Source organism: Thamnophis sirtalis, unplaced genomic scaffold (assembly GCF_051295495.1).
Source record: "Thamnophis sirtalis isolate CommonGarterSnake01/CBP01778 unplaced genomic scaffold, rThaSir2_p1.2 scaffold_6, whole genome shotgun sequence".
NCBI lineage: Eukaryota > Metazoa > Chordata > Lepidosauria > Squamata > Natricidae > Thamnophis > Thamnophis sirtalis.
The window spans coordinates 85,441,221-85,467,383 of NW_028261386.1; the positions used below are offsets into that span (position 1 = coordinate 85,441,221).

Genomic DNA, 26,163 nt, shown 5'->3' on the forward strand with positions numbered 1-26,163 from the left:
CGGCAGGTATCTCAATTAGGCCCTTTTCTCTTTTTATTTCTTTTTTTTAAAATTCCATCATCCTACCCTCCACTTTATTGTTGCAGACAATAAAACGGGGGTGGGGTGGGGGGCAGAGAGAGGTGGAGGACCTTTTTTGCAGCACCAACTTAGATCCAGTACTTTTCCATGAAAAAATGTATCAAAATAGTGGATTTATTTTCTTGTAAAGCTAAGAGTAACAGTAATTACCAAAGTGCAGGCTGTTAAAAAAATAATGATAAAGTGTTTTTATAAGTTTTGAACTTATGTCGAAAGGCAAATGCAAAGGTAAAGGCAAATGAAGACCATTAAATTGTAATGAAGAAATCTATTTGGTAATATCACTCAAGAGTCCTCATAGAAGGTAGAATCCATACCAACTTTGGAATGATCTCCATTCAGTGAGATCTATCCCAGGCTATAAATATTAGACAGGGACAACAGCAAATGCTTTCATGTCGTCATCGTTGTTGTCATCATCATCCAAATGTTTATAAATGTATTTCATAAGTAATTTGTTTCTTTATTTACTTACATACTTCTACTGTTTGGGTGTAGTTCCCATAATACATTTTGCTCATTTAGAGAAAACATGATTGGAAGGGAACTAGAACCACAAAAATGGGTTCAAGGCCTAAATGCATACTTGGTTCTCAGTTATACAGGCTTGAAGTCAGTATAGAAACTAGTGCAAGTAGGAGAATAGATTGGAGGTTCAAACCAATCTTGCAATGCTCAGCTGCTATGTATTTTTATTTTTGGCTCTGGTAGTTTATCTAGTTTAATGCACGCTATCTAGAGCAGGGGTGTCAAACTCACGGCTCGCAGGCCAGATGGGTCACGTGCTGGCCACGCCCTTGCCCATTTTAGAGAAGGGGGGAAGTTGTGATATGTCATGTGACACCACTTTGACAAAGCGAGTTTGACACCCCTGGTCTAGAGTCATGTATGTAGATGGAGAAAAGGAAGGAAGGAAGGAAGGAAGTCACTTTAAAACCTAGGAATATAGAAACAGTTTATAGAACACTTAAGTGAATAGTGTTAATCTGAAGAGTTTAAATGAGTATTTAAAACATGTGTCTGATATTTAAATGATATCAGAATCAAATGCCTCCTTGCTGAAATAATTCAAAACTAAGGAGTCATGATTAAAAAGGATCCACCAGGCTTTATCCCACCCCATAAACTTTACATTCAGTACAAGTAGAAATACTCTATGTTTACTTTGACAGCACATATTCTAAAGTACCAATACTAGATGATAAAAAATATGAGTGCTACATTTTTGTTGTTTCTTTAAATTCTTTAAATTTAATGTTAAATATATTACGTTCTCTAATTCTCTCTAAAGTTCAATTCATGTTTTCCTTTAAAACACACAGAAGTTGAACGACTGTGCATCTATGTAAAAAAAACCATACTCCATGAGCCCAGAGATGCTTTTTTGAAATGAAGCACTAAAATAATGTATCAAATATGTTCTGCTTTAAAAAACACTGGCAACTTTGAACATATTTGTCTATCAACCAAAAGCCATGATTATTTTTCATTTCTTTATTACTTAACTTTTTGTATCTGGCTTCTGGACCTGGTTGGCCAATGTACCCATGGCCTCTTAGGTTAATGATTCATATACAGCTATATCTAAGATCAGCAGTTACTGATTTCTTCAGGAACACTGCTATATTCACAGAATAGAACAGAACCCTCCAAAACAAAGTTATTTTTCTTTTTCTGTGTTGCTAGTTATGGAAAGAACTCAGTGGTTTGCAGCCAGGTATCCAACATATTAATTGGAGGGCAATTCTATCTTTTACCTCTTATGCTCACGATGAAATAATAGTGTCAAATTAAGCAACTTACTTTACAATGGTCATGTTGCTGCTGTAAAGTTGGAACATCTCCACCAACAGGCATCTGCTTCTTTAATTCGTCATCTTTCAGATTTAGCCACTTGATAAGTTCCTCCAATGATACCAGTAATTTACTCCATTTTTCTGCACTTGCCTCCAAATGAGCCCTACAATAAGATTGAACACATTTTTCAGGAATTTTGTGCTGCATTAAAACATACCAGATTTCAGCTGTCAAATACTGCATTGTGAATAGAATGCAATTTTCTTTATTTAAAGCAAAGAACAGAACAAGCAACGCCTTCATATCTTTGAAAATTATTTATAAATAAACGAATTCAGTAAAAAAAAAAGTAACACCGTGATATTAAAATGCAGTTTAAAATATTATTTAATATATTCCTAAATATGTTAAAAATAAATAAAAGCACCAAAAGCTTGTCTTACTTCTGCACTGCCTGCAAATCCAAGCTCTGGCCACCATATAAATGGATCTCAAATTTCCCCCCACTCTCCAATGTTTTTAAGGCAATCGTTTTAATTTCCATTTAAGCTATTACTTGATAGCCACATTTCCAGAAAGGAATAAGCTCTTGAGGGTTAACTGTCACCCAGATGAACATTGCTGATATTGATTATATGTTGTATTTTGCTGAATCAATAAATCACTAGAGCACCGTGCAGTATTTCAGTTAAAATGGCATGCTGTTAGTGTAACTACATTTGATGTCAGATCTCTTTAATTTAGTCCCTTGTTTATGTCAACACACAAAAAATATAAACACTATAAAGAAATTGTTACAATCTTCTACAGCCATTTTTTTCCTAGAATGGTGGTAAAAGTATCCCATACTTCACTTTCAAATCTATATGTTCAAGGATATTAATATTGAGAGCATTACAACTGAGAAACAATTTTAATACCTATATGTCACCCTAGGCCCCAGGACACAATTAAAAGTTCTCATTTTAGTTTTCTGATAAAAGTTTTTAGTTTTCAGAATTAAATTCTAGCAGCAGAAAAAGAATTATTTAATCTTTAAAGTAATGCAACAGGTGCATAAAATCCTCAACCTGGTTACCAAATAACAATTTGTTTCAATTCACATATCGCCCAGAACAATAAACTAACAATACAGGGGAAGTATACACAGCATTATAAAGCACAAAATACGTAACCAAGGTTTAGCAAAACAAATTTAGCATGATATACAGTAAACATACTAAACCAGCCTGGTTAAGTTTGTTATATGAAGATAATTTCATATTTTCTAGTAGATTATAGAGACAGTCATCAATTATTATTATTTTTGTGGGAAGGTGGAGAGAAGTGTTCCCATGCTACAAGGACAACCATCAGAACACAGCATTCATCCATTTATCATAAGCCCTACCAAAAAAAGTAGTACAAAGGTAACACCAAGGCTTTGTTGAATTTCCACTCCCTTCAGCCAATGGAGAACTGCAAAAGAAGGCTTCCAGTGCCCAACTCCCATTCTTGCCCCTCCTCCTATCCAGGGGTGGGTCCCGGCTGCTGCTACTGCCGGTTTGCTCAGGGACACGCTGCGCATGCGCACTTGATGCGCGCTATGCTTGCATGCGCAGTACTATAAAAATGCTTCTGCACGTGTGCAGAAGCAAAAAAAAACAAAACAAGATAGGTGCCTCTGAGAGATCTGGTTCAGGGGCATGACAGGCCGAGTTACTACCTACTCAGCCAAACCGAGCCAAACCAGTAGGAACCTACCTACTGGTAGGCTCCTATCACAGTAACATTTCACAGTGAGAGAAGCAAAGCAAAACAATGCATGCATACAGACATACCCATTCTGGACCCATTGTCCAGAATGCAGCCGCGCGAGCGATCGTGGGTGCACCTCGTTTCACCCACGTAACACCTATCCTCCGCGAGCTGCACTGGCTGCCTGTTGATCTCCGGGTGCGCTTCAAGGTGCTAGTTGTCACCTACAAAGCCCTTCATGGTATAGGATCTGGGTACTTGAGAGACCGCCTACTGCCAATTACCTCCACTAGACCAATAAGATCCATAGATTAGGCCTCCTCCGAATTCCATCAGCCGGCCAATGTCGACTGGCAACTACCCGGAGGAGAGCCTTCTCGGTGGCTGCTCCGACCCTATGGAATGAACTCCCCGTGGAGATTCGTACCCTCACCACCCTCCAGACCTTCCGCATAGCCCTTAAAAACTGGCTGTTCCGACAGGTCTGGGGCTAAAGACTTCAACCCCACTCGAATGGTATGACTGTTGTGCTTTTTAACGGTGTATTGTTTTCATGTTTGTAACTTGTCTATTTTCCCCTTCCCTTATATTGTGAGCCGCCTTGAGTCCCCCCAGGGAAAAGGGCGGCATACAAATAAAGTAAAATCAAATCAAATCAAACCATTAAACTATTCCCATTTGGGATAAATTACATACAAAGATTAATGGAGTAATAAAGCAAACAGACCAAAAAGCATGAGGTGTGAAAACATAGCTGAATCTAGTTTACAGTTGTTTCATCTACTTCATCTCTCCACACCGTTTTTCCCCCCTTGAAAATGTTCTTGTTCTGCTACGTTCCCATACCATTCCATACACTGATTTTCACTCTTTAAATTTCTAATCTCTCTGGGGATTTCATTCTCACCTCTCAGTCCTGACTTTCTTAGTCTTCCTCTTAACCCATCGATTCTTATTTTATACATTTTCTTGGTAATTCAATCCTCATTCATTCTATTTGACCAAACCATAAATTAATCATTTTTGTATTCAATTCACACTTACTCACATACTTAACCATTAATTTAAGCAGCCGATTCCCCTGTAACCTTTGCATTCATTCTTGCTATCTAAAAATAATTACATTTTTCTCACCAGTCTTAACATACATCATAAACAAGGCATATAAATATCCTATAATAAAATTGCAAAGTATGTTTTAATACATTTCTAGTTATAACATTTACATCCACAACTTTACCATTTTTCAGTATTGTAAGAGAATAACATCCATTCCATTATCTTTTTCCCTTGGACACTAACCTCTATAGCATTTGCTTCAATTCCATTCTTTGACATATTGCTATCATTTCCATTAACAAGCTTTACAATATTTCTTTCAGTATTCTTTTAATTTAATTTATCCCATGTCCACTTAATCCTATAGAACAGAGATTCCCCAACCCTCATTCCATAGACTAGACTAGACCACGGTATGCCAGAAACCAGGCTGTGCAAACAAGCAAAATCCCATTTGTGGGATGCAGGGAACACGCAAAACCACACCCACTGTGGTCCACAGAAGCATCTCTCTCCTTGGAACTGGTCCCTGGTATCCAAAAAGCTGCTGCTATAGAAGGTAGAGCATAATTGTTCAGAATATTCCAGAAGATGGCAAAATTAAATGGGTTTAAATTATAAGGAAGTAAACTTCAACTGTACATTGGGAGGTGGGAATCATATTGGTAAGAAGAACATTGAAACCAAGCGTTTCAGGAATTTGTGGATTCTCTTTGAAGTATTTTAACAACAGCTGAATAGTAATAGAATCCTGTACTAGACAGGTTTTAGACTAGATGAACTCTTATAGCCCTTTGATTTCCTTTCTTTGACTATTCTATAAAGCACCCTTATTAATTTTACATGCTGCCAGTAGGAAAAAAATGCACTTATAGAAGAACACATCAACTTTGGCAAGATCATTTTTTGGCCAATCAGTCAATAGCTGGATATTTCTGGTTAGACGTGTAATATTAAATCGGAACTATATCTTAGTGGATTAAATAACATTTTTTAAAAAAATATATCTAGTAATTCTGTGTTTTGCAAAGGCAGGCTACTACAGTAACTTTGGATAAGAATAACTAATGTTATTAGTCCCTCCAAAATTCAGTTTAGAAGGCTAGCCAAAGAGTTGCGAAATATAAAAATAACATGCTCAAGTATTTCCTACACTTGCCTTAAACTTTTCTATCTGTTCTGTTCTCTTCTTTTATTATAATTATGCTATACTTAAAGCCAGATATTGCTATACTATTGAACCCTAAAATCAGAAGAAATCTTTTTTCACAGGTAACTGAGATAGTGTCAACTGTAAAATTCAATTTTTTTAAGCTTTGTGCTACAGGTAGTCCTCGGCTTACTACCACAATGGAGCTCAAAATTTCTGTTGCTAAGCAAGACAGATTTTAAAACTTTTTGCCACAATTGTTAAGCAAAACATTCCAGTTGTTAAGTGAATCTGGCTTTCCTTGTCGGAAGGCAGCTGGGAAGGTAACAAATGATAATCACATATCCCCAGGACAGTGCAACTGTCATAAATGTAAATCATGCCAGTTGTCAATGCACAAATTTTGGTCACATGACTGTGGGGATGCTGCAACAGTCATACAGTATGTATGAAAACCAGTCATAAGTTACTTTTTTCAGTGTAACTTCAAACTGTCGCTAAATGATTGGTTGTATGTCAAGGACTAGTTGCATTTGCCCAGGAGAAAGATCAATATGTTTATTTTACTTATTGAAACTAATAGTGAAACATAATGTAACAAAATCCCCAAGTATTTTAAACAATAAATCTAATATCAATAAAGACAGCTTGAAACAAACAAACCAAAAATCCCCATGCAAACAAATCTAAAGGTAAAACAAATCATAACAATCCAACAGCAGGGAGTATCCATCTAAACATTAACATCCTCTTTTTCTTCATTTTGCTCTAGAGCATTTCTGAATGTTTACTAGGATGCTTCTGATTGCCCCAGAAGCTGGTGTCAAAATCCCTTAATTTTATTGCTAATTATATCGTTATCTGTTTAACTTCCTACCAATTCTTGTAGTAAAAGTATGACCTGCCAACGTTCTCTATTGGCTAATTAATCACACTCATTTATTAAGTATTGAGGCTTCTATGTATACATGTTATTTATGTACATCCAATTATTTTACCTAATTTTTTCTTTTGTCACCACACGTCAAAAGACATCTTAATTAAAAGAACTTCATGTGTACATAATATGCCATATATATTTATAGAAAGTTGTGGCTCAAAAATTTAGATGGCATAAATTCAAGAGAAAGTGGGTCATGCATCAAGAAAGTGACTTAAAACACAAGTTGTACAGCCTAAGAATAGTTAAAACAAAAGGAATTTTATGGCTTTCTTTGTTCTTAAGATTTGGCCTTATGCAGCCAAAATCAATCCAAATGTCTCTTTCTTCAATTCTTCTGTTTACCATAGCTAGGTCTTGATGTTATCTGCTTTGGCTGCTTTGTCCAGGTGTTAATTCCTTGATAGTATTTCCTGGACTTTTTAAGATCTTTCGACTCATGATGTCTTCATTTCTAACCTTGACTTCAGTGTGCTTGATGTTGTCAGCTTGAAGAACGCATTCCTGAAAGAATGACATATAGTAGTAGTGATAGTGAATGTCCTTGAAAGAGTCATCTCTAGACTACCAGTATATCATTGAATGGTCTCTTTTATTGTGCCATTAATCTTTGTGCAAAGCTTCTGATGTCATTATTCCTAGGCTCTTGATTATCCAATCATGTGGCAGGGAATGACTCCTTATAATCAATTGAAGCTACTTTCATGTTGGCCTTCCTTCCCTTGGAGTTTTCCAAAAATCACCTTGTCAATTAGGAGTTGATCTTTTGTTCATCTGCTGTTTCAGCAGTTTCTTTTTTGCTCAAGAGGAAAGAGTTTGTTTTCAACTAGATGCTGTTGAACTGCATCAGTTATCAAATCAGTTAGCAAACTGAAAATTGTTGGTGAGCAGATACTTGGCCTATAGTTGCTGGTACTGCTATATGGTTGGATCTTTCACAATCAGGTAAGTTTTGCCAGATGTTAGATGATCTTCAATTTCACTTCCTTGCAATGTGTTGTTAAACTGCTTGACAGTGGTAACGAGTGAGTGTGTAGAGCAGTCAGATGTTTCAAACAAAAACCAATCTGTTCATCTTCATCTGATATTGACCAAATCTTGATCTTGCTTTTTCTCTACCATTTCAGCTGTTATTACATTTTTGGGCATTTCACTTCTTTTTTAATTCTTACCCACTCCTTTATCCAAGTTGCATTCTTTTTTTTTTTAATAAATGTTTTTTAATTTTAATTTAAAACAGGTACAGCATCTTTCTTTACATCTGTAGAAAATGTATCAATCAATTACAGATAAGTTTTGGTACATCTCCTCCACAGTCAACCAACATAACTCATATTAACTCAAGCATTATTGTATATCCATTTTCATTTAACTGTAATTATTATTTAAAAATATTAATAAAAGTAATAATCTTAAACAATACCTGTCCACACCGGTGGGAAAAGAAAAAATAAAATAAAAAGGGCAAATAAAAAATAAAAATTAAAATAAAAAATAAAAAATAAAAATAATACAAAAAAAAGACAAAAACGACAAGAGACAAGACAGGAAAACAAAACAAAACACAGGTGTCTATTATGAAAAAAAAAGAAGTATATCAACTGGTTACAACATGCTTTGGTGCTTCTCTTCCATTAACTCATATTAATTCAAATATCTTAACTCGGATATTTACCATATCAACATCATTATACCTCCAGTTTTAATTACCTATGGTTATTTAAACATCCTTCATCCTTAGCTATGCTAAAGAATTAATCCATAACATATGCTGACAATTCATTTACTTATTTGTAAAATCCTCTATTATCATCAAATCCTCATGTCCTATTTTTGCTGGACATCCATAATATTTAATTATATCATATTTCATAACATTTTCCCAGTATTGATTAACATTTGATTGTATGTATTTTATTTAGTTTTTTTAATAGTGATAATTATTGTAGTTAATACTCTTTATGTATAATCTAAAGATGTTTTCTCATATCCAATTATTAGTTATCATATCAACTCCACATTATATACATTACTATCAATATCAATTATTATTCAACTATATCTGTTACAAAAAAAACAATTAGGTTTAGCTAGTTTTCAATTGTATTCTTCAATCTATCAGCCAGTTCCAAATTATATATATTACTATCCATATCAGTCATTATTCAGCTTAAATTACGTTCTTCCATCTGTCAGCCAGTGTCTCTCCAATAGCAAAGTCTTCTCAAGCCAATTGCCACGCGTTGGATAAATTTACCAAATGTTTTCATAAGCAAATCCAGACAAAGATATTTTCGCACCTTTGAACTCTGAATGTCGGTGATGAAATAATAATGTTGTCCTGGGCTTGTAAAATTTTCCAAGTTAACTTTAATTCTCAAGGGTGGATTTTCCATTCCTCCTGCACTCTGTCTCTTTAAATGAGTCTTCTTTATAGCTCCCCCCCTCCTTTCTTCCTCTGAGATAGACCAGACACCATTTCTCACATTTTCCATTTGTATTTCAGGAACATTTAAACATTCAACGATCTCAGTTTTTACTTCATATTTTAAAATCAGATGATCCAATTTTCTTTCCAGCCTTTGATAAGAGTCAAAAAGCCCTCTACATGCAGAAAAAAGAATCTGAAATGAAATCTTATTTTGAGACGCCATGATGTGTCGCAGTTAAAAATTGCAAACTCTTTTTTTTCCCCACAGACTTCGAAGCACTTTTCTTAGACTCTTGCAGGCTGTGCAATCTTATCTGATCGTAAACAGAGCCAAGTAATAAAGTAATAAAAATGTCAAATCGTGACGGGCTAATTAGTAGAAAATAAATTTTACGATCCACTTAGGGAGAGTCAGAGGGGGGAGGATGTCGAGGAGTTTCTTGAAGCATTTAAGAAGTAAAGTAACCACCAGCCATAAATCCATTAAAAAAAGCCAATTTGCCGCTAAATTTCCTTATTCTTTGGTTTCAGTTAGCTTAAGTTTTTAACGCGAACAGTCTCTCTTGGATAATAAAATCAGCTTACCAGATGACATCACTTCTACCATTCTTAGGGGCAACCTGCAGTTTCAGTTAGCATGCAGCTAATCCAGAAAGGAATTGGCACGAGGAGTTAATACCCCCCCCAGAGACTTGCGGGTGTCTCTGAGGTCCTGGGTCTCTCCTCACCTTCACTGTCATCTCCGGGACAGCTAGAGTTCAAAGAACCCGTCCAAAAATCCTTCGGTATAGAGGAATTTCAGGAGTAGCCTGAAACTCCATCTTCTCACTGCTAAGCCCCGCCTTCTTCTCCCATCCAAGTTGCATTCTTGTTGTATTTCTTTGGGTTGTCCCATAGCTGCCCCAAAACTGCACTTCTTCTTTGTCAAATGTTGACTTGTTTAGTGTTGTCTCTCCATTGATGCATTGGTAGAAATGTTTCTATTTGACTAAAATTGAGGTTCTGCCTATAGAATGCAATTCAAACTTCGTATCTGCTGGTGTTATTATAGGAAATTTATATATATATATATATATATATATATATATATATATATATATATATATATATATATATATATATATATATATATATATATATATCAATCATACAATTACTTTTTATATTTATCTTAGCAAAAGAGCAGCTGAAGAGCTGAAAATTGTGGTGAAAACATCAGGCAAACACAAGTTCAACCATAAAAACATTTAAAATGTAATTGCAAACACCATTCGTAAGAATTACTCTTATTATCTCATCTGTATATTCTAACATCGAAATTAAGAGCCTGGCTGAAATAAATGACTGTAAAACAGCAAGCACCATTCATTCTTCCAAATGATGATTGATCTCCAAGAAATACTTGGGCAATGGGAGCATATATGGAGTAAAAGACTAAAATTTACAATGAATTATAATTTGAAAGAGAATTTTTATAAAAATATGTACTTGTAGGTATTTAATATCTGACAAAATGTCAAAGAGATATGAGAGTATGCCAAACCTATGCTGGATATGTAAACAATTTCAAAATATGTTGGACATGTAAAAAAATTAAGACTTATTGAAATTAGATATGTATTTTAACTTAGAGAATTATTGAATGTACAACAGAAGCCAGAGGCTGTTCTTTTAGGTTTGATAGATAAAAATATGGAAAAAAATACTTGAAACTTTATTCTTTTATCTGTTAACATCACCAAGGCTCTGTGAGCAGAGATGGAAAGACTCACAATGGAAGAACAGATGATGAAATTAAGGAAGTTGGCAGAGATGGCACAATTGGCTGCTTTAATTAAAGAAAAAAATTGTTTAGCTTATTTCTACTTGGAACCCATTTTTGGTTGTTTTTTTTTTTTGCTTGAATCTGAAAGAAATAAAATTTTACTCTTAAGTTTTAATGACAAACGAGTTTATGCTGATAGAAATACTATTTGTTAATGCTCATTCTAAGGTTTTTTTAATCTGTACTGAAGAAATTCAGAAGTTATATTTTCCCATAGCTTTTTTCTCTTTTTATGTCTGCACTCTCCTTGTCCCTTTACCTTTTTTAAAAAAAAAATCCTTTTCCCTTGCTTTTTTTGTGTTTTACATTTTTCTAAAATTTAATAAAAGTCTTATTTAAAAATAATAATCCCCAAGAAACACAAAGCTGTTCAGCAGAGCTGGAATTTTGTCTCAGTTAATGTATTAGCATAAATCTCACCCTTTAACAGAGAAGGATTAGAGACACCAGGCATTAACAGTGCTTTCTTTAACTAACTCTACTACTTTTTCAATGTAAATAAAATACAAAATTCCATTAGCGTAAATATTCACATATCAGGTGTCAGAAACTTTACATCAGGGTATATTGCTATGGGGCACTTATCAAACTCAGGTAATAAAGGGCAGACTACAATGACATTATATTATTTACAAAAATGTCTCTGAAAATAAAATGAAAAAAAATTACTTGAGATGCTTGCTAAGGTTAATTGTTGGGCCTGGATGATTTAGAGATACATGCTGTCATAGGATAGTCTAAGCAAATATCCCAAATTCAGATCTTTGCTTCTGGGTGCAATTCATATTCCTGCCTCTACTGAACTGCCAGATGCATCATAACCTGCAGCTGGTCTTTATAATCATTCCTGAAGACCAATTGCTCCTATTGAACAAACTGCTTACAATTTTCAATGCTGTTAAAATTAAGATTAAACTCTAATCCTGCAAAGCATGCTGATCACCATGTTTCTTTAACTTGTTCTAACCTGTTCTCCATGCAACAGGTTTTTAAAGTTTGGATCTATTCTGATGTTATGAGAATTGAACTTACTATGATGCTATGAAAACAGATACATCTTATAGTTGCACATTTCTCAGAGGAACAGCAAAGATTATTCTTAGCTTCTAGCACTGAAAATTGAAATTCCTACATCTTGAGGACCAGGAATATCTATCTGTTTCACTGATCTCTCTCTATTTAGGGGGAGACTAAGGTGGGTTCTTGAGTGTTCTTGAGCTTTCTGCTTTATCTTCTACGTACAGAATATGATCCCTAAATCAGGAAATTCTTTATTTAGAACAGTGTTTCTCAACCTTGGCGACTTTAAGTCCTGTGGACTTCAACTCCCAGAATTCCCCAGCCTGCTGGCTTGGGGATTCTGGGAGTTGAAGTCCACAGGACTTAAAGTCTCCAAGGTTGAGAAACACTGATTTAGAAGAAGGTCCTCATATCCAGAAGACATGGCCACATATTCGATATTAATGGAAGTTTTGCATATTTCATGCTATTTAAAGAGATAGAAAAGAAACATTGATCTTTGCTTTCAATCATTACTTTTTTTTGAGGGAGGTGCATTCAAGTCAGTTTTGACCTCTGATGATTGCCCTGGCTAGTCCCTGCAATTTTCTTGGCAAGGTTTCAGAAGTGGTTTGCCATTGTCTCCTTCCTGAGGCCAAGAGAGTGCGACTGGCCCAAAGAGACATAGCTGGCTTCATGTCTAAATTGGAACTAGAGCTTACAGACTCTCTAGCTTGGTGCAAACATGAAATGCTATCACCTTCACTACCGGTTTGGAATCGGGAACGCATGCGCAAGCACAGGTCATCTGTGATGACGTCTGGGTGGGTGGGCAGAGCCTCCTGCTGCCATCACTACCAGATTGTCCGAACTGGGGTGAACCGGCAGAATGCCACCTCTGGCTTAGTGCCTTAATCACTGCACCAAACTGGTTCTCTTATTGCCTGCAAGAATCACACAGCCAAAAATGCAACACCGACTCACAGGCCATCCATGAAGCTTCCTTCGTCATTTACTTTGATGATCAAAATCACCTACAGATCTGAGCCCCACAAGGCATTCCTCAGCCCAGGTTTCATTTTGTTAGGGGTAACAGATAAGCTATCAATCCATAACCAAAAGGGCACCATCCGTTCTAATGCATAATAATAATAATAATAATAATAATAATAATAATAATAATAAAACTGGCATTAGCAAAAATATTACATCCTTTACTGAAAAGGCAATGAAACAATGGAGAACTGAGTTGGCAGTAGGGAATGAGAGCTACGGAATGGTTAATATCAAGCGAGGAATTTTCCAGGGTGATTCACTTTCACCTCTTCTCTTCATCATCGCAATGATCCCACTATCAGTAATCTTAAAAAAAATGAAATTAGGCTACCAAACAGCCAAAAAAGCTGAAAAAATTTCGCATTTACTATATATGGATGATTTGAAACTCTATGGAAAGTCAGAAATAGAAATCCAATCATTGACAAATACAGTCCGAGTATTCAGCACCGATATTTCAATGCAGTTTGGCATGGAAAAATGCGCCACTGTATCCATAAAAAGGGGCAAAATCACTGCATCTGAGGGAATTGAAATGCCCAATGGCCAACTAATTAAATGCAAAGAAAATGAAGCCTACAAATACTTAGGCATTCTGCAGTTGGATAACATCAAGCATGGAGAAGTAAAAACTATTGTCAGACGAGAGTACACCAACAGAGTTAGGAAAATTTTGAAATCTAAATTGAATGGCGGAAATACAATCAAGGCCATAAATACCTGGGCAATACCAGTTATAAGATACACAGCTGGCATAGTTAACTGGACACAAGCTGATTTGGACCATTTGGACCGAAAAACCAGGAAACTAATGACAATGCACTACAGTTTACATCCACGTGGTGATACTGATAGACTATATCTGCCCCGAAAATCAGGTGGCAGAGGATTATTACAAGTGAAGCAAACAGTTGAAGAAGAAAAACATGCACTGGCTGATTATTTAAAAGAAAGTCAAGAACATCTATTAATCGAAGTAAAGAACAAAAATCTACTGAAGGCCCAACAGACAAAACAAGAATACAGAAAAGATGTGATAAAATCAAGAATGGAGAGTTGGCAGAACAAAGCACTGCATGGCCAATTTCTGGAAAAAATAAAAGATAAAGTGGACAGTGAACAAACTTGGTTATGGTTAACAACAGGTACATTAAAGAAAGAAACAGAGTCACTAATCCTGGCTGCGCAAGAACAAGCTATCCGCACAAATGCCATTAAGGCCAAAATTGAAAAATCCTCTGATGATGCCAAATGCAGACTTTGCAAAGAAGCTGATGAAACTGTTGATCACATCCTCAGCTGCTGTAAAAAAATTGCGCAGACTGATTATAAATTGCGGCACAATTCAGTAGCGCAAATGATCCATTGGAATTTGTGCAAAAATTATAATATTAAAACAGCAACAAACTGGTGGGAACATCAGCCTGAAAAAGTGACCGAAAATCAGATGGTCAAGATCTTGTGGGATTTCCGTATACAAACCGACAAAATACTGGCGCATAATACACCAGACATCACACTGGTTGAGAAAAATAAGGTCACAATCATAGACATCGCAATACCAGGTGATAGCAGGGTCGCCGAGAAGGAACATGAAAAAATCGCAAGATACCAGGACTTAAAAATCGAAATTCAACGACTATGGCACAAACCAGCAGTGATAATTCCAGTGGTAATTGGCACACTGGGTGCTATTCCAAAAGCACTGAAATTACATTTAAAACAGTTAAAAATTGACAAAATCACCATCAGTCAAATGCAAAAAGCCACACTGCTTGGATCTGCACGCATATTACGAAAATACGTTACGACGTCCTAGGCCCCTGGGTGGGGCCCGACTAGTAACCAATGCCAAATCCGGCGAAACAACTGGCCGCTGTGATACAATTGTACAATAATAATAATAATAATAATAATAATAATAATAATAATAATAATAATAATCACTGCATGTGAGGGAATTGAAATGCCCAATGGCCAATTAATTAAATGCAAAGAAAATGAAGCCTACAAATACTTAGGCATTCTGCAGTTGGATAACATCAAGCATGCAGAAGTAAAAACTATTGTCAGGCGAGAGTACACCAACAGAGTTAGGAAAATTTTAAAATCTAAATTGAATGGTGGAAATACAATCAAGGCCATAAATACCTGGGCAATACCAGTTATAAGATACACAGCTGGTATAGTTAACTGGACACAAGCTGATTTGGACCTTTTGGACCGAAAAACCAGGAAACTAATGACAATGCACTACAGTTTACACCCACGTGGTGATACTGATAGACTATATCTGCCCCGAAAATCAGGTGGCAGAGGATTATTACAAGTGAAGCAAACAGTTGAAGAAGAAAAACATGCACTGGCTGATTATTTAAAAGAAAGTCAAGAACATCTATTAATCGAAGTAAAGAACAAAAAACTACTGAAGGCCCAACAGACGAAACAAGAATACAGAAAAGATGTGATAAAATCAAGAATGGAGAGTTGGCAGAACAAAGCACTGCATGGCCAATTTCTGGAAAAAATAAAAGATAAAGTGGACAGTGAACAAACTTGGTTATGGTTAACAACAGGCACATTAAAGAAAGAAACAGAGTCATTAATCCTGGCTGCGCAAGAACAAGCTATCCGCACAAATGCCATTAAGGCCAAAATCGAAAAATCCTCTGATGATGCCAAATGCAGACTTTGCAAAGAAGCTGATGAAACTGTTGATCACATACTCAGCTGCTGTAAAAAAATCGCGCAGACTGATTATAAATTGCGGCACAATTCAGTAGCACAAATGATCCATTGGAATTTGTGCAAAAATTATAATATTAAAACAGCAACAAACTGGTGGGAACATCAGCCTGAAAAAGTCACCGAAAATCAGAAGGTCAAGATCTTGTGGGATTTCCGTATACAAACTGACAAAATACTGGCACATAATACACCAGACATCACACTGGTTGAGAAAAATAAGGTCACAATCATAGACATCGCAATACCAGGTGATAGCAGGGTCGCTGAGAAGGAACATGAAAAAATCACAAGATACCAGGACTTAAAAATCGAAATTCAACGACTATGGCACAAACCAGCAGTGATAATTCCAGTGGTAATTGGCACACTGGGTGCTATTCCAAAAGCACTGGAATTACATTTAAAACAGTTAAAAATTGACAAAATCACCATCAGTCAAATGCAAAAAGCCGCACTGCTTGGATCTGCACGGATATTAAGAAAATACGTTACGACGTCCTAGGCCCCTGGGTGGGGCCCGACTAGTAACCAATGCCAAATCCAGCGAAACAACTGGCCGCTGTGATACAATTGTATAATAATAATAATAATAATAATAATAATAATAATAATAATAATAATAATAAAAAAAACTCCGCCGTTGCCGGTCCCAAGCCCGGATGAGAAAGGAGGAAGGTTGGGGTCAGGTTGGCATCTGGTCCCGTAAAAAAACCCCCACCAACCCATACAATATGGTGGAAAAAACAAATAAGAATTCCATACCGCATCGGTCGTCGCGCAGGTTAACAAGGGCCGCGGTGGATGTTGGGGTCCCTGGACATCCGTCGACAAGTGGGCTACAAGTGGACCAGCCAACAAAACGACAAAAATATAGTGCAGATGAAAACCGTGCCATAATGGCCTGTTACTACAACTCAGAGCCAGAAAAAAGAGGCTATTTAAAGAGAATGTATGAATTATGGAAACAACAATATCCAGATTCAAATGTTAGTGAACAACGACTAGCAGATCAAAGGCGATTTATTATAGGGAATAAAGTGTTTAGTGAAGTTGAACATGAGGAAATTCAGGCAAATTGCAAAACCCCAAAAACAATATCACAAGCGGAAATAACTGATATTCAAGACACAACTAAAGACATTATAGTAGAACTCCCAGAAGAAGCTCTCGGGGAGGAAATAACATCACCACCACTAGAACCAGTTATCACTGAACCAACTGATGAACTAACTCAAAAACAAAAAGAATTGAAGGATAAGATCATGGAGCATTTTCTGCTTAATGAGGAAAGGCAACATTTACCACCACTAAAAACTGTGCCTAAGAAAATTTTGGCCCCTATCATGAAAATGGTTAATGCAGTGTTTTCAACAATTGAACCGGGATCCATCTTGGAAACAAACCAGTTAATGTACAGCGCAGCTGTAATAGTCACTAATGAACTAGGCATTAAAATTAAAGTACCTAGTCACACAACAGAAAAAGCATCAAAGCCAAAGTGGAAAATCCGTTTAGAACAAAAAATCAAAAAATTAAGGGCAGATGCTAGTAACTTAAAGAACATGCATGAGCAACGGCTTAAAAACAACAAAATCATAGATCGGCTAATCAGGACATATAGATTGGATACAAGAAACATCAATGAAGCTGTAGAGATTGTAAAACAGCAGATAACAGCAACAGCTAGAAAAATTGAAAGATATGAGGCACGAATCATCCAATATAAACAAAATCAGCAATTTCGATCAGACCAACGGCGTTTTTATCAAAGTCTTAATGTAAATGGTGACACCAAAAGTGAAAAACCAGAAAAACAGGCCACAGTTGAATTCTGGAAAGAATTGTGGGAAAATGCAAAGGACTACAACAAGGAAGCAAAGTGGATACATGACTTTGAGAAAAGCATTGGCAACAAACAAATGCAAGTATTAGAAATAACAACTGAGATGGTCAAAAATCGAGTTAAAAAGGTAAAGAATTGGACATCACCTGGAAAGGACCAATTACATGGTTTCTGGCTCAAATATCTGACCAGTTTACATGCAATATTGGCCAGGCAACTGAATGAAATTTTACAAAAGGGCCAAATTGATGAATGGTTGACAACTGGAAAAACATACTTGATTCAGAAAGATGCAACTAAAGGAACAACACCTGAAAACTACAGACCAATAACATGCTTGCCAACAACCTTCAAATTACTCACAGGCATTATTGCAGATAACATGATGGATTATTTGGAAACAAACAACATCTTGCCAGTAGAGCAAAAAGGCAACAAAAGAAGGAGCAGGGGCACAAAAGATCAGCTTCTAATTGATAAAATGATATTAGAAAATTGTAAGAACAGAAAAACAAACTTGAATATGGCCTGGATTGATTACAAAAAGGCATTTGACTCACTGCCACATAGTTGGATCATAAAATGCTTAGAAACAACTGGCATTAGCAAAAATATTACATCCTTTACTGAAAAGGCGATGAAACAATGGAGAACTGAGTTGGCAGTGGGGAATGAGATCTACGGAATGGTTAATATCAAGCGAGGAATTTTCCAGGGTGATTCACTTTCACCTCTTCTCTTCATCATCGCAATGATCCCACTATCAGTAATCTTAAAAAAAATGAAATTAGGCTACCAAACAGCCAAAGAAGCTGAAAAAATTTCACATTTACTATATATGGATGATTTGAAACTCTATGGAAAGTCAGAAATAGAAATCCAATCATTGACAAACACAGTCCGAGTATTCAGCACCGATATTTCAATGCAGTTTGGCATGGAAAAATGCGCCACTGTATCCATAAAAAGGGGCAAAATCACTGCATGTGAGGGAATTGAAATGCCCAATGGCCAATTAATTAAATGCAAAGAAAATGAAGCCTACAAATACTTAGGCATTCTGCAGTTGGATAACATCAAGCATGGAGAAGTAAAAACTATTGTCAGGCGAGAGTACACCAACAGAGTTAGGAAAATTTTAAAATCTAAATTGAATGGTGGAAATACAATCAAGGCCATAAATACCTGGGCAATACCAGTTATAAGATACACAGCTGGTATAGTTAACTGGACACAAGCTGATTTGGACCTTTTGGACCGAAAAACCAGGAAACTAATGACAATGCACTACAGTTTACATCCACGTGGTGATACTGATAGACTATATCTGCCCCGAAAATCAGGTGGCAGAGGATTATTACAAGTGAAGCAAACAGTTGAAGAAGAAAAACATGCACTGGCTGATTATTTAAAAGAAAATCAAGAACATCTATTAATCGAAGTAAAGAACAAAAATCTACTGAAGGCCCAAGAGACGAAACAAGAATACAGAAAAGATGTGATAAAATCAAGAATGGAGAGTTGGCAGAACAAAGCACTGCATGGCCAATTTCTGGAAAAAATAAAAGATAAAGTGGACAGTGAACAAACTTGGTTATGGTTAACAACAGGTACATTAAAGAAAGAAACAGAGTCACTAATCCTGGCTGCGCAAGAACAAGCTAGCCGCACAAATGCCATTAAGGCCAAAATCGAAAAATCCTCTGATGATGCCAAATGCAGACTTTGCAAAGAAGCTGATGAAACTGTTGATCACATACTCAGCTGCTGTAAAAAAATCGCGCAGACTGATTATAAATTGCGGCACAATTCAGTAGCACAAATGATCCATTGGAATTTGTGCAAAAATTATAATATCAAAACAGCAAAAAACTGGTGGGAACATCAGCCTGAAAAAGTCACCGAAAATCAGATGGTCAAGATCTTGTGGGATTTCCGTATACAAACCGACAAAATACTGGCGCATAATACACCAGACATCACACTGGTTGAGAAAAATAAGGTCACAATCATAGACATCGCAATACCAGGTGATAGCAGGGTCGCCGAGAAGGAACATGAAAAAATCGCGAAATACCAGGATTTAAAAATCGAAATTCAACGACTATGGCACAAACCAGCAGTGGTAATTCCAGTGGTAATTGGCACACTGGGTGCTATTCCAAAAGCACTGGAATTACATTTAAAACAGTTAAAAATTGACAAAATCACCATCAGTCAAATGCAAAAAGCCGCACTGCTTGGATCTGCACGCATATTACGAAAATACGTTACGACGTCCTAGGCCCCTGGGTGGGGCCCGACTAGTAACCAATGCCAAATCCAGCGAAACAACTGGCCGCTGTGATACAATTGTGTAGTAGTAATAATAATAATAATAATAATAATAATAATAATAATAATAATAATAATAATAATAATAATAATATATTATATTCAAGTCAAATATATTATATTCAGTCAAATGCAAAAAGCCACACTGCTTGGATCTGCATGCATATTACGAAAATACGTTACGACGTCCTAGGCCCCTGGGTGGGGCCCGACTAGTAACCAATGCCAAATCCGGCGAAACAACTGGCCGCTGTGATACAATTGTATAATAATAATAATAATAATAATAATAATAATAATATAATAATAATTCTGCACGCAAAATGAATGAGCCCCTTTAAGATTGTTTTTCTCTTATCATTAGATGGTGAAATGTGCAAGTCATTTCACTGATGTATAGCAACTCTTTTAAAAGGAAGCTTTTCTGACTTAATAATCAGGCAGATAGCAGCAGCAGCAGCATGCCCTTCTGGGATCCATGGTAGCAATTTACTATGAAAGCCATATGCAGTACCATGCAAAAAGAACAATTTAATATTCTGGGTTTACTTTTTGTAACCATTCTATGCTAGTGGTTTTTTTTTATGGATCCCTTTCACCTGTATACAGGTAGTCCTCAACTTATCACAGCTCATTTAGTGACCGTTCAAAGTTATAGCGGCACTAAAAAAAGCAACTTGTGACCATTTGTCACACTTATAACCGTTGCACCATCCCCATGGTCACATAATTTACATTTGGATGCTGCAACATGGCAATTGGTTCATATTTATGGTGGTTGCAGTGTTCCCGGGGGGGTGGGGGTCAGGCAATCATCTGTTGCATCCTCTGACAAGCAAATTCAATGGGGAAGCCAGATTCACTTTAACAACCATGTCACTGATTTAACAACTGCATTGATTCACTTAACAAACATTGTAAGAAACGTAAAATGGGGCAAAACTCACTTAACAAATTTCTCACTTGGCAACATAAATTCTGCACTCAATTATGGTAGTCCTCAATACAGGACTACCTGTAATATTATTTATTTATCAAGATTTTATTCAGAGGAGGCCTCATGTGCCTGCTGATAGGGGTGAATGAGGCTTTCTAATCTGTATATCTATGTATTTGGGATTTGTCCAACTCAACTGCTATTAATACTTCCTATGGAGCAGGACTTTAAAATTACCTTTCTGGATCACATGATTGCCTATGTTAAGGAAACTAAAGGTTTCTTCTCTTTTCTATAGATTGCCCTATGAGAGCATGCTAAACAACTGTTCTCAGCTTGATTTTCTTAATTGTGCTGAAATTAAAGGCCACACTTATTAAAGGCCTGGACCTGAGGGACATCACTCTGGGGAAAAGTCTCTTAAATTATGGTCCACAAATAGTTTTAAAAATAGCTTGTAATTGCTGTAACATGCTGCACTTTTCTGCAGATACATAAAATATTGGAATTTTAAAAACAGCATCTATTTTATTAAATGTTCCCCAGGCCTGCATAACAAAACCACCATAGGCCACACACAGCCACCAAGGAGACTTCTTATTTTTTGAAAGCTAACTAATCCAGTGCCAACAAATGGCTCTGCAACTGGAACGATACAGCGCTGCCTAGTTTTTCAGGTCACTTCCAACCCAAAAGATAAATTGTTAAATGAATCCAACACTTCCAGATTTCACTAAGCTTCAGCGTTACCAGCACACCATTAGCTGCCAAACAGATGATTGACATGTCAGCAATTCTGACATGCAATTATTGATAGTGTATCAATGTTGTCCTTTTGCCTGTATGGGTTGTGCAGGTCTGATCTTACCTGATATTGGCTGATTTTGCTTTCAGATCATTCCAACGTTGGTTCATATCATCAATACGATGTTGTAACAGTGCAGCCTCCTCAGAATTCCCCAAGGCTTTTACCATCTTCTGCCGATTTCCATCAATACTCTTGAAGATATCATTATGAGCATCAATTTCAGCCTGGATGTCCTAAGGGGGAAAAAGGCCAGCTAATAAATCCAGAGACAACTGATATTAGTCCTGTGCTCAGAAGAAGGAAATGAACCATTCAAAATCCTCACTGTCTAAATAAAAATGAGTGTATCAAATTTACTACACTGAAACGATTTTAAAGAATGCATTTTTCAATTGTGATATGCTTCAGAAAATAAGTTATGCTCATTATTAACTGTGGGTCACTAAGGCTTTGTTCTGAAGCTTTCCTGTACTAAAAATGACATACCGTATATGCCAAGATGTCACTATGATTATTGTTATTTATATCAAGGACCACAAAAGTTTATATCAAGGGTTATTTCAAGTACCAAAACTTTCCTACTATGAAAGTCAGTAAAGACAAATCCTAGGTGACTGCAATCCTCCACAGAGCATAGTGAGCATCTAGAATCTTCCAGTGTCTTTAAAAAAGATGAATTCCTCTTCTACTCCTACTTACAAAACAAATAACTTGTTTAAACCAAACTCAGAGATGTGGACTTCAGATCTGCATCCAACATACAATAAGAAAAAAATACACTGCTGACATTCTTCTGTTATTTGGAAAAAACAACTAGGAATGGTTGAAAGAATAAATCCCGGGTCTAAAAATACAGAACTGCATTCTTCAGAGATATACGTTTATAATCAGCAGTGGGTTTCACAATTTATTACCATTGGTTCGCCGCACAAGCACCCTTTCCGTGCATGCTCCTGTCCTTCCACGCATGTGCTTTGCTCATGCGCACGCATTCCATGCATGCGCCCGCCCTCAAAAATGTGCCTAAATAAGACAGCATAGAGCCAGGGCAGGTGGCCTGGCCCACCCGTGATTTCTTGAAGCCATAGCTTCATGAGAACTACTTTTTTCCTCTACAGTCCTACATGCTGAAGAGCTTGAAAGCTTGAACATGATTTCATGATTTGAGTTGACTTAAATGAAGACATGGCCTTTATATTCCAGAAATATAATGGAAGCTTTCAAACTACAAGCCTGATCCAGTATAGTATTCAAAATTAAGCACAATTTAATTGTTTTTCTGTGTTTTGGATTACCATACTATATTGTCTATATTTGCTCATATTTATGTAACGCTGTGATGTATACAAAAATAACAATTGTCTTTGAAGCTTTATTGTTAGATCATGGAATTGCATTCATTTATCAATTATATCCTGCAAAAGTTCAAGCAACTCACATAGAGATCTGCCTTATTCATATCATTCCAATAACAATCCTATAAGGATTGGGATGAGAGTGAATGACTAGCCCAAAGTCACTCAGCAAGCTTCTGGCTAAAGATAAATATAAACCTTCTCGGGTTCTAGTTTAGCATTCTAATTTCAGTAGTCATGACTGCAGATTCGAGATCAGAAGTGTATTTAATCGTCCAATGACATCCAAGGTATTGCATTTTCAAAACTAGGTTAGGATAATTCTAAATTTAATTTCATGTATAATGCTGAATAAAATCAATACCCAAGTATTTAATAATTTTGTTCCTAATATTAAAAAAATACACAATCTAAGAGCTGGCCAATTTCTGAAAGTTACACTCAGGGCTTTGAAATGCTACATGCAATTCTCACTGCTAGAATGAGGAAGTTCTGACTTTCAAAACAGTGTTTAACTATAGTTCCTAAAAATCTATGCCAGCATAACCAGTGATAAAGAATGCTGGTAGTTGTAGATCAAGAAGATCTACATATCATCCCTGGAAGAACATATCATCCCTGATCCAAAGAATGGAATTGCTCCTGAAACTACAAGCTATCCAAGAAGTTGGATAAATCCAGTTCTATGACTCCGAGGAATGGGGAAAGAGAAAGCTTTCATTGAAGAAACAAACAACATTGAAATATGCCATCATTGTTATTGGGGAAGTCTTTCAGTGTTTAGAAAAAGATATTTAAAGAGAAATATACAAACCTGGAGAAAAACCATAGTTCCTATTTATCTCCAAGGGATTATTCAGCGAAATTTACTAGAGAAATCCTTATAATATGACAAATATGGTCTTTTTTCTTGAGAGAAAACAATCTCTCAGTCTTGACTTCCCTAAAGACCTAATTCTTCCCTATTTCTATTCAACATGGTTTTCCCAAGTGAGCTTTTACAAAAGAGCCCCAGAGAGCAGAACTGCATCAAGAAATTATTATTATACAATTGTATCAAAGCGGCCAGTTGTTTCGCCGGATTTGGCATTGGTTACTAGTCGGGCCCCACCCAGGGGCCTAGGACGTCGTAACGTATTTTCGTAATATGCATGCAGATCCAAGCAGTGTGGCTTTTTGCATTTGACTGATGGTGATTTTGTCAATTTTTAACTGTTTTAAATGTAATTCCAGTGCTTTTGGAATAGCACCCAGTGTGCCAATTACCACTGGAATTACCACTGCTGGTTTGTGCCATAGTCATTGAATTTCGATTTTTAAGTCCTGGTATTTTGCGATTTTTTCATGTTCCTTCTCGGCGACCCTGCTATCAACCAGTGTGATGTCTGGTGTATTATGCACCAGTATTTTGTCCGTTTGTATATGGAAATCCCACAAGATCTTGACCATCTGATTTTCGGTGACTTTTTCAGGCTGATGTTCCCACCAGTTGGTTGCTGTTTTAATATTATAATTTTTGCACAAATTCCAATGGATCATTTGTGCTACTGAATTGTGCCGCAATTTATAATCAGTCTGCGCAATTTTTTTACAGCAGCTGAGTATGTGATCAACAGTTTCATCAGCTTCTTTGCAAAGTCTGCATTTGGCATCATCAGAGGATTTTTCGATTTTGGCCTTAATGGCATTTGTGCGGATAGCTTGTTCTTGAGCAGCCAGGATTAGTGACTCTGTTTCTTTCTTTAATGTACCTGTTGTTAACCATAACCAAGTTTGTTCACTGTCCACTTTTTATTTTTTCCAGAAATTGGCCATGCAGTGCTTTGTTCTGCCAACTCTCCATTCTTGATTTTATCACATCTTTTCTGTATTCTTGTTTCGTCTGTTGGGCCTTCAGTAGATTTTTGTTCTTTACTTCGATTAATAGATGTTCTTGACTTTCTTTTAAATAATCAGCCAGCGCATGTTTTTCTTCTTCAACTGTTTGCTTCACTTGTAATAATCCTCTGCCACCTGATTTTCGGGGCAGGTATAATCTATCAGTATCACCACGTGGATGTAAACTGTAGTGCATTGTCATTAGTTTCCTGGTTTTTCGGTCCAAAATGTCCAAATCAGCTTGCGTCCAGTTAACTATACCAGCTGTGTATCTTATAACTGGTATTGCTCAGGTATTTATGGCCTTGATTGTATTTCCACCATTTAATTTAGATTTCAAAATTTTCCTAACTCTGTTGGTGTACTGACAATAGTTTTTACTTCTCCATGCTTGATGTTATCCAACTGCAGAATGCCTAAGTATTTGTAGGCTTCATTTTCATTGCATTTAATTAGTTGGCCATTGGGCATTTCAATTCCCTCACATGCAGTGATTTTGCCCCTTTTTATGGATACAGTGGCGCATTTTTCCATGCCAAACTGCATTGCAATATCGGTGCTGAATACTCGGACTATGTTTGTCAATGATTGGATTTCTATTTCTGACTTTCCATAGAGTTTTAAATCATCCATATATAGTAAATGTGAAATTTTTTCAGCTTCTTTGGCTGTTTGGTAGCCTAATTTCATTTTTTTTAAGATTACTGATAGTGGGATCATGGCGATGATGAAGAGAAGAGGTGAAAGTGAATCACCCTGGAAAATTCCTCGCTTGATATTAACCATTCCGTAGATCTCATTCCCTACTGCCAACTCAGTTCTCCATTGTTTCATCGCCTTTTCAGTAAAGGATGTAATATTTTTGCTAATGCCAGTTGTTTCTAAGCATTTTATGATCCAACTATGTGGCAGTGAGTCAAATGCCTTTTTGTAATCAATCCAGACCATATTCAAGTTCGTTTTTCTGTTCTTACAATTTTCTAATATCATTTTATCAATTAGGAGCTGATCTTTTGTGCCCCTGCTCCTTCTTTTGTTGCCTTTTTGCTCTACTGGCAAGATGTTGTTTGTTTCCAAATAATCCATCATGTTATCTCCAATAATGCCTGTGAGTAATTTGAAGGTTGTTGGCAAGCATGTTATTGGTCTGTAGTTTTCAGGTGTTGTTCCTTTAGTTGCATCTTT

The 26,163-nt window shown here is 36.4% G+C and overlaps 1 protein-coding gene across 4 annotated transcripts in view; it reads right to left on the minus strand.

Annotated features, from left to right (window-relative positions):
- The window catches only part of UTRN (utrophin), a 468,873-nt gene that overhangs the window by 128,020 nt on the left and 314,690 nt on the right, over nucleotides 1-26,163 (minus strand). For all 4 annotated transcript variants that reach the window (XM_087718331.1, XM_087718332.1, XM_087718330.1 and 1 more), the window contains exons 53-54: nucleotides 21,806-21,978; nucleotides 1,885-2,041 (exon numbers count right to left, since the gene is read on the minus strand). In XM_087718331.1, the coding sequence (XP_087574457.1) occupies nucleotides 1,885-2,041; nucleotides 21,806-21,978 (330 nt within the window). The remainder of the gene's footprint in view (nucleotides 1-1,884; nucleotides 2,042-21,805; nucleotides 21,979-26,163) is intronic.